Below are 10,261 nucleotides of genomic sequence, written 5' to 3' on the forward strand. Positions count from 1 at the left end.
AGTACTCTTCTCTTTACACAATTAAATATATTACTAAGTATACCAGAAAAAGTAGGCTCTTCCTCTCCAAAAGCAAAACAAAAAACCTTCAAAAACCCCACAGAAAAAAAACAAACCAAAATATAAAGTAAATAAAACAGGGTTATAAGAAAGAAAAAACACCACTTTCTTATCATGATACGTTTTTTGTGTGTGTGTGTGTGTGTGTGTGTGTGTGTGTGTGGTACATGGGCCTCTCACTGTTGTGGCCTCTCCCACCGCAGAGCACAGGCTCCGGATGCGCAGGCTCAGCGGCCATGACTCACGGGCCTAGCCGCTCAGCGGCATGTGGGATCTTCCTGGACCGGGGCACAAACCCGTATCCCCTGCATCGGCAGGCGGACTCTCAACCACTGAGCCACCAGGGAAGCCCCATGATACGTTTTTTAATGCATAAAAAATTAGCTTCACAACGATAAGACAGTATCTTCAGAGTTTGAAAGGTTTCTCTTAGGATAAAAAAGACCTAGATGTGTTTTGTTTTTTGGTTTTTTTCGTGGTACGTGGGCCTCTCACTGTTGTGGCCTCTCCAGTTGCGGAGCACAGGCTCCAGACACGCAGGCTCAGTGGCCATGGCTCACGGGCCTAGCCGCTCCACGGCATGTGGGATCCTCCCAGACCGGGGCACGAACCCGTGTCCCCTGCATCGGCAGGCGGACTCTCGACCACTGCGCCACCAGGGAAGCCCTAGATGTGTTTTTAAGTTAAGGGAAAGAATCATGGACAGAGAAAAGAGAAAAATGCAAGCTGAGAGAGGGGCTGAAAGAAATCAAATCAAGGATAGGGGAAAGGAGGAAAAACAGAAAAAAAGAGGGGAAGGAGCAAAGAGAAGAGGGGAGAAGAGAAAGACAGGGGAAGGAGAGAATAGAACAAAATTAAAAATTGGCTTGTATATTTTTTAGAGAATTATACCTTCCTGAAGACCAGGATGTATGACCTGCTTGTGCCGCAAGGCCTTCAAATCTTCTATCAATTCCTTTTCCAACTGCGAAATTCTTGCTCTGCAACCTATTCAGAAAGCAATGATAAAATAAGCTACTATATACTACAGAAGAATACACATTGCATCTTTCACTTCTAGAGCCAAACTCCCAATATCTTCTTCTTTTTTTACTATTATATAATACCTGGGTCATTTGTGGCTGATGCCTGAAGACTAGAGGATTCTTCTGTTGTTCCATCAACTGCATGAATATCTAGAGCTTCCTATATTAAAAAAAAGAAAGAAAAAAGAAAAGGAAAGAAAAAAAGTAGTTCATATCACTTCTAAAGGTTTAAAAGTAAACTAGGAAGTTTTTTTTCATTTTAATACTTTTCACTATTTTCTAAATGTTTTTTCGTTTTGATACTTTTCACTTTAATAATGGGGGGGCAAAAAATTTATAATATACTCAGCTAACTGACTTAAAACTGTATTTATGCCAATTTATCATAACTTGTATACTGATATCTTAGAGCCTGTGTAAAGACAGCTTACTCAGCAATTAACAAGGAGGAAGGAAAAGAACAGGCAGAGAGAATTTAACCTCTGTAGCCAATTTAGAAAGATTAGGCTTCTACAACAATCTAAAAGAAAAATAATCTAGTTGAAGAGCTGGAGTAAAATAAACAAGGAAACTATCATTGTGACAGCAGAATTAATAAGACTATTAATTTTTTGTTCTCCAATGGTATTCTGCTATTGCTGATGAAAATCAGTGGATGGAGTATGCCAAAAGAGTTAGTAAACTTTTCATGTATTTATGCCTTTTCAAAGTCCATAATATAATAATGAAAATTCCACTAAGAGCCAAAGATTTTAAAAATTCCAACTAAACACAATACAAAAATCATAATCAAAACAGACATAATTTTTTAAGTCCATTCAAACAAAATACCTTAAGTGATGCCTGTTAACCCAATATTTTGGAGATACTCCCCTCCAGGTGCACACAACCTCACATAATGGATGCATTCACAGTAACTATATTCTAAGTTAGTTATCAGCCAGTATACAATTCAATGATGATTATTTGACCTTGGAAAGAATGCTGAAAATGACAATCTTACCTTCGATTCAAAGGAAACAAAGAGAACACCATCTACGTCTTCCAGATCAGGTTTCACATCTGGAAAGGTACTCCCAGGGCCCATAGGAGTGTTCTTTGTAGAAGTTAAAGATTTTCCTGTGTTTTTAGGTGGCCGCCCTGCCTTAGAGAGTTTCAGTTTTCGTGGCCTTCCTCTTTTTCCAGGTATATTTGGAGGGGCGTTCTGATTAGCATTCACAGTCTTGGAGGCCGTTGAAATCTTAAGCATAGTTTTCTTTCTGCCCAAGTCTTCTTTTCCTAAAAATGAGTCCCCAGCTGAACTCTTTGAACCATCAAGTATTTTTTCTGTGTTAATGCTGTCAGATATATCAGGATATTTCCACTGAGGATCTTTAAGTGAGGGATATTTTTGTACCACTCTGAGATCTGGTGAATGTCTTCTAAGACCATTTTCTGATTCCTTGCCTAAGCAGAAGCCAGTCTCATTAGAATTTTCAATGTACGTAGGCAAATAGTCTAATTCTGTCAACGCAGAAGTTCTATCCTTCCGAGATGTGGAAAGCATGTTATCAGGGAGCTCAGAAATCTTCACTGTGCTTTTGGTGACAGCACAGGGCTCCAGATAGACTACTGGCATCTTTCCAGCATCTAATTTGAACATTTTAGCCTTAGCAACACCTGATGGGCTATTTGGTAGTAGCCATTTAGAAGAAGAATGGTCAGCTTCTAGTTTATCAGCTTTATTGTGCCTCTTTAACTGTTTCTCTAGTATAGGATCATCATCACTGTTTGAGTATACATCTGTTTCCTCATCTGTCTCTTCCTGTTTCACAGTGACCCCTTCTGGGCACTCACCAAGTTCATATTCATAATCATCTAGAGGCTCTTCTTTAATGACAACATTGAAGTTTTCATTTGGGTTTAATGGTGATGTTACATGGGAGCCATCTTCAAAATTGTTGCCAACAAGACTGGAGAGACAGGGGAGGGAGAGTTAAAAAGGACAGAACTATCCATAAATAACACTCAGGAGGAAAAAGAAAAAAAAAAAAAGACTGTTGGAAACCAAGTAAAATCACATCAGATTTCAGGAGCCATTCATAAAAAAAACACTCTGTATAACAAGATTCTCAAAAACAGTTTATCAACATCATACTTTTACATATTCTGTCAATTTCTCTTGAAAAATATATAAACTAAAGGGTAAAGTTTTAACAAGTAACTCTCATCACTAAATCAAAAAGCAAGATAAGTTATAACATGTTTTCTCCTAATGGTATTCTTCAAATGAACTCAATTTTGAAACTCAGCTTGCACTGATTCAAAATCAGACTCTAGAAATGTACACACTAATCAACAACTGCCAATAAAAACAAACAAATGTCCATTACAATTAAAAATTAAAATAAACATCAGAAAGGGCCTTTCAAACAGCCCACTGATTTTTCTGAGATAAAATTCATGTAACATAAAACATAACATTTTAACCATTTTAAAATGTACAAGCCTGTAGTTTTTTCATTGTAGTACCAATGTTGGTGCCAGGTGATTTTTCCAATTTAAAATTGCAAAACCCACCTTCAATGTAAAGAATCCAGCATTAGTTCTTCCAAAATAAAAGGATAGGGTGGATAAAGGCAAGGACATACAACCTGTCTAGACTTAAGTGTTTATAATTCATCAAAAAACAAAACAAACTTTTTAGTTTCTCATTTCTCCCAATTCATCACTGAAAGCACACAAACTATACCAATGTATCTTCAGAACAGGTTAGAACTACTCACTAACCCAATTAAAGTCACTTTATCTGTAAAACTTTCATTTACCTCAAATATGCAAAAGTAACCATTAAATCAATCTGTAGCTACTTGTTCCTTGCAAAACTGACTTAAGATCTTGACCTTACTCAAAAATTCTTCAATGGAGGACTTCCACTTCCAGTTAGAATATAGAAGTTCACAAAGACCATAACTTCTGCCGTAACAATGACAAAACACTAGATAAACTTAAAATCCTATTCTTTCTTTAAAGCCACTGAAGATCTCTGGGTACAAGTAAGTTTAAATGAACTGAATTCCAGAGAGGGACCAGCCTTCTCCAAGTGACCACAGACTGCTACTGCTTTCAACCCTCAGTGGCATTTACATTGCTTGAAGCACAAATGAAGAGAGAAAAAAGCTGCTATAGGCAAAGAATCTTTGCGGAAACACAGAGAAACCAAATTATTAATGCCTGAGTATGGGCAGACTAGATCTGGAGGACCTCAAAGAGAAGACAAGTCACTTGCTCCCACCAATATCCTCCAGGGGACTTTTGCAGAATTTCTAGTGATGCAGAAACTTGGCCTGAAATCAGAAACTTACATTCTCACAGCACTTAGACCCCAAGGCCCTGTCTGAAAGGAGTTCAATCCTACCCTTAAAACTGAGGTGAGCTGAAATATACAAATCATCTAGACTGAAGGATAGAGAAAAAGGAAAAGCAAAAGAAATGTCAGAGACGTATGGCACACATCAGATGATTTAACATACTAGCAGTTGCACATCCAAAAAGGTAGAAGAAAGGAGAAACATTTGAAGAGAAATTGAACAAAAATATTCCAAAAATGAAAGATTTTAATCCACAGATCCAAGCTCAGCAAACACCAAGGAGAAAATCATACCTAGGCACATAAAGATCAGAAAGCTGAAAAAAAGATCAAGAGAAAAACCTTATAAGCAAGGAAGAAGAAAGACACATTAGACTACAGGAAAAACTATGAGAACAGACTAACTACTCGTTGGAAACACTGTAAAACAGAAGACAATAGAATGACACCCATCATAAAGCATTTAAAGAGTCAACGTAATGTTCTAGATCTACCAAAAGAAGCCTTCAAAGCTAAAGACATTTTCAGACATCTGAAAGAATCCATACTTCACAAAAAATACTACTTCCTTAGACTGAAACAAGACAAGGATATTAGTTCTCACCACTTTTACTTACAGTAATTATACTAGAGGATCTGCCAAGGTGATCAGGCAATAAAAAGAAATAAAAGACATCCAGATTGAAAAGAAGTAAAAAAAAAAAATCTCCATTTGTAGATGACATGATCTTGTATACAGTTGGCCCCCAGCATCTGAAGGAGATTGGTTCCAGAACTCCCCAGAGATACTAAACTCTGTGGATACAGAACTGAAAATCCTAAGAAATCCACTATAAAAACTATTGGAATAAATGAGTTTGGCAAGATTGCAGGATCCAAGATCAACACACAGCAAAATAACTGTAATTCTGCACACTAGGAACAAATGTCAAAAATGAAATTCAGAAGACAACTCTATTTACAACAGCATCAACAAGAATAAAACACTTAACAAACTGAACCAAAAAACTGTAAGCCTTTTACACAGAAAATTATACAACTATTGGGAAAAAAATTAAAGCCAACCTGAAAAAAAAGGGTAAATATTCCACAGTTTCATACTAGAAGACTTAATATAGGTGAGACAGCAATACTCCCCAAAAGTGATCTGCAGAGTCAACACAATCCCTATCAATACCCCACCTGGGATTTTTGTAAAACTTGACAAGCTGATTGTACAATTCATATAGAAATGCAAGGGACACTAAAATAACTCAAAGTATCTTGAAAAACAGAAACAAATGGGGACTCATACTTCCCAATTTCAAAACTTACTAAAAAGCTACAGTAATCAGCATAAAGCTAAACATACCAATCAGCTGAACAGAATTCAAGGTTCAGTAATACCTGCCCACTTTTATATCAATTGATTTTTTTTTTTTTTTTTTTTTTTTAGGCAGTGCCATGCGGCATTCAGGATCCTAGTTCCCCAACCAGGGATCAAACCTGTGCCTCCTGTGTTGGGAGCAAGGAGTCTTAACCAATGGACCACCAGGGAAGTCCCTCAATTGATTTTCAACTGAATTCAATTCAAGGGTACCAAGACAATAAATTCAGTGGGGAAAGAATGGGCTTATGAACACCTACAACTTATTCAATACAAACACTTGCACACAAATGTTCATAGCAACATTATTTGTAATACTCAAAAAGCAGAAACAACCTAATGTTTACCAAGTAATAAATGGATAAATAAAATGTAGTATATCTAAACAATAGAATATTATTCAGTAATAAAAGGAATTAAGTACAGATACATACTACAACATGATCCTTGAAAACATTATGCTAAGTAAAGCACAAAAGACCACAAACTGTATGATCCCATTTAATGTCCAGAAAAGGCAAATCCAGAGAAAAGAAAGAGACTGGTGGTTGCATATGGGTGGGTGGGGTTGAATACTGGCTGGAGGAAAATGGGGAGTGACCACAGGGGTTTTTTTTGGAGTGCTGAAACGTCCTTAAAATGACTGTGGTCATGGCTATACAATTCGGTGAATATATTAAAAATCACTAAAATGAACACTTTTCAAGGGTGAATTATATAGCAATGAATTACATCTCATTTTTTTTAAGTTCTAAAAAAATACTAAAGGAAGTTCTTCAGACTAATAGGAAATGAACTAGTACGAAAATGGATCCAGGAGACTTCCCTAGTAGTCCAGTGATAAAGAATCTGTCTTCTAATGCAGAAGATGCAGGTTTGATCCCTGATCGGGGAACTAATATCCCACATGCCTTGGGGCAACTAAGCCCGTGTGCCACAACTACTAAGCTCACACACCTCAACTAGAGAACCCACATGCCACAACTAGAGAAGAGAAAACCCACACACCACAACTAGAGAGAAGCCCGTGCGCCACAACGAAGAGCCCGTGCAGCACAACGAAAGATCCCACAGGCCTCAACAAAGATCCCACATGCCACAACTAAGACCCAACACAGCCAAAAAATATTAAATAAATAAATATATATATATATATTTTTTTAAAGTAGCAAGCTAAGTTAAAAAAAAAAAGAAAATGGATCCAAGAATGAATGAGAAGACGCATGAAAAATAAACATGAGTAAATATAAAAGGCTTTTTCTTACGTTTATTTAAATGACTACTAACTGATTAAAGCAAATAAAATAATAACATTTGGTGGGGTTTACAACATATCTAAGGACATAAACAACAAGGACATTAGCTGGTCATGAAATGCTATAATATAAATTTAATTCTACTTGATAAATTAAGAATGCACATAATTATCTCTACAACCACTGCTACAGAATGAATTGTGTCCCCTCCCAAATTCATACACTGAAGCCCTAACCCCCTTGTGACTGTACATGGAGATAGGGTCTTGAAGAAGTAATTAAGGTTAAAATGAGGTCATAAAGGTGGGCAGTCTCTCTCTTCTCTACGGGAGGACACAGCAAGAAGGCAGCTGTCTACAACCCAGGGTAAGACCTCCCAACAAAACTGAACCCTACCAAAAACATTACTTGGACTTTCCAGCCTCCAGAAACGTGAGAAAATAAATTTTTATTAAGTCACCCAGTTTATGATATTTTGCTATGTCGACCTGAGCAGACTAATACAAACACTTAAAAAAAAAATTTACAGAGGCACAGCTCAAAAACCAATAGGCCACAAGGATGGAATTTTAAAAACATAATCCAGGACTTCCCTGGTGGCACAGTAGTTAAGAATCCGCCTACCAATGCAGGGGACACGTGTTCGATCCCTGGTCCGGGAAGATCCCACATGCTGTGGAGCAACTAAACCCAAGCACCACAACTACTGAAGCCCATGCACCTAGAGTCTGTGCTCCGCAACAAGAGAAGCCACTGCAATGAGAAGCCCGCGCACCGCAACAAACAGTAGCCCCCGCTCACCACAACTAGAGAAAGCCCATGCACAGCAACAAAGACCCAACGCAGCCAAAAGTAAAAAAATAAAATAAATAAAATTTAAAAAAAAAATAAAACGTAATCCAAATGAAAACAGGGAAGGATAATGCAAGAATAGATAGAAACAGAAAATACCAAGATGAAATGCTTAAAGCACAGCCACATCAGTAATAATATTAAATGCACGTGAGCAAAACAGTCCAATTAAAAGTCTAGGGTGGGGCTTCCCTGGTGGCGCAGTGGTTGCGCGTCCGCCTGCCGATGCAGGGGAACCGGGTTCGCGCAGAGGCCGGCGCCGGGGCCACGCAACCTCACACTTTCACAGGTTTTTTCCTGCCTGCACAGGAGGCCGGCCCTTTGAGGGAATTAGATACCTCCTTCCCTAAAACCCCAGACCCACACCCGCCTCTCAGCTTACCAGGGGCACACCTCCCACTGTCCTCCCGGAAGAGGGCCTCGGATTGGCCGAGGCTGGCTGTGTGCCCTGGGCACAGCGATGGTGAAGGAAGATTGTTCTTATCACGTGCATCGACTAAGGAACGCTGAGATCAATAGTGAGAAAACCCCAGCACTTAGCCGCCACTCAGCAAGAAGGCGCATCCTCTGTGGGACAGGCCTACAGCTGCTCTCTCTGCCAGCAGAAGCCAGGCGAAAGCCATGTCAGTAGGACTTAAATCCTCCAACTTTGAGAAGAAGTCCCTTCAGGAGCGAACAAGAGAAACATATGAACAGCCTTAAAAAAAAAAAAAAAAAAAAAAGTCTAGGGTGGACAAAGAAAAAGGTTCCAACTATAAGCTATTTAAAAGAACCACAATTTCAATCTAAAGACACAGACAGACTGAAAATAAAAGGAGGGGGAAAGATAAAACCATGCAAATAGAAAATCAGATGAACACCAATGTGGCTTAATAATATGACTAAAAGTAGACTTTAAGTACCATCAGAGATAATGAGAGTCATTATAAAAATTTTATGAGCTCAATTCACCAAAAGGACATAACAATCCTAAATGTACCATATAGCTTGAAAATATGTGAAGCAAAAATTTATAGTACTAAAAAGAAAGACAGAAAAATCCACAACTATAGAGGGAGATTTTCTCAGTAACTGATAGGAGAGACACCCCCTCAAAAAGAAAATCAGTAAGGAGATAGAAGAATTGAACAATGAATTAAACTTACCTGATAAGATCTTATAGAACACTACATCCAACAACTGCATAAGTATACTTGAATTATTAATCAAAACAGACATGCTAGACAATGCTAGACAATACAATGCTAGACAATACAGCACAGTCACGATAAATCTCTATTTCCAAGGTTTTAAATCACATGTTCTCTGACAAAAATAGAACCAAACCACAAATTAATAACAATTTCAACACAACATATCACAATTTGTAGAACGTACCTAAAGCAGTGCTAAGTGGGATTTTATAGCTTGAAATAAAAGCTCTAAAATAAATTATCTTAGGGATTGATAAACTTTTTGTAAAGGGCTAGTACCTAGCCCTAGCAAAAATTTTAGGCTTTAAAGTCTGAACAGTCTTTACTCAACTCTACCACTGTAGCATAAAAGAAGCCACAAGACAATAAATAAACAAGTGAGCATAGCTGTGTTATAACAAATGGACACTGAAATTTGAATTTTATATAATTTTCACATATGACAAAATATTATTTTCTTTTGTTTCCCTCCCAAACACTTAAAAATATAAAAACCATACTTAGTTTGCAGGCCATAACAACAACAAAAAAGGCAGGCTAGGTATGGTCCACAGGTCTTAATCTGCCAACCTCTGAACTGAAACAGGCAAATTAAACAAAAGCAAGTGCCAAAGCAATCCTGAGGGAAAAAAACAGAGCTGGAGAAATCAGAGTTCCTGACTTCAGACTATGCTACAAAGCTACAGTAATCAAGAAAATATGGTACTGGCACAAAAACAGAAATATAGATCAATGGAACAATAGAAAGCCCAGATATAAACCCACACACCTATGGTCAACTAATCTATGACAAAGGAGGCAAGAATATACAATGGAGAAAAAAGTCTCTTCAATAAGCAGTGCTGGGAAAACTGGACAGCTACATGTAAAAGAATGAAATTAGAACACTCCTTAACAACATACACAATAATAAACTCAAAATGAATTAAAGACCTAAATGTAAAGCCAGACACTATAAAACTCTTAGAGGAAAACATAGGCAGAACACTCTATGACATAAATTACAGCAAGATCCTTTTTGGTCCACCTCCTAGAGAAAGGGAAATAAAAACAAAAATAAACAAATAGAACCTAATGAAACTTATGTGCTTTTTCACAGCAAAGGAAACCATAAACAAGACAAAAAGACAACCTCAGAATGGGAGAAAATATTTGCAAAC

General features: G+C 37.7%; 1 protein-coding gene across 1 annotated transcript in view; it reads right to left on the reverse strand.

Annotated features, from left to right (window-relative positions):
• The window catches only part of MGA (MAX dimerization protein MGA), a 173,533-nt gene that overhangs the window by 61,637 nt on the left and 101,635 nt on the right, over positions 1 to 10,261 (reverse strand). The window contains exons 3-5 of the mRNA XM_055088304.1: positions 2,089 to 3,037; positions 1,167 to 1,245; positions 952 to 1,047 (exon numbers count right to left, since the gene is read on the reverse strand). Coding sequence (XP_054944279.1) covers positions 952 to 1,047; positions 1,167 to 1,245; positions 2,089 to 3,037 — 1,124 coding nt within the window. The remainder of the gene's footprint in view (positions 1 to 951; positions 1,048 to 1,166; positions 1,246 to 2,088; positions 3,038 to 10,261) is intronic.

This window comes from Physeter macrocephalus, chromosome 11 (genome assembly GCF_002837175.3).
Source record: "Physeter macrocephalus isolate SW-GA chromosome 11, ASM283717v5, whole genome shotgun sequence".
In the NCBI taxonomy this organism is placed as follows: Eukaryota; Metazoa; Chordata; class Mammalia; order Artiodactyla; family Physeteridae; genus Physeter; species Physeter macrocephalus.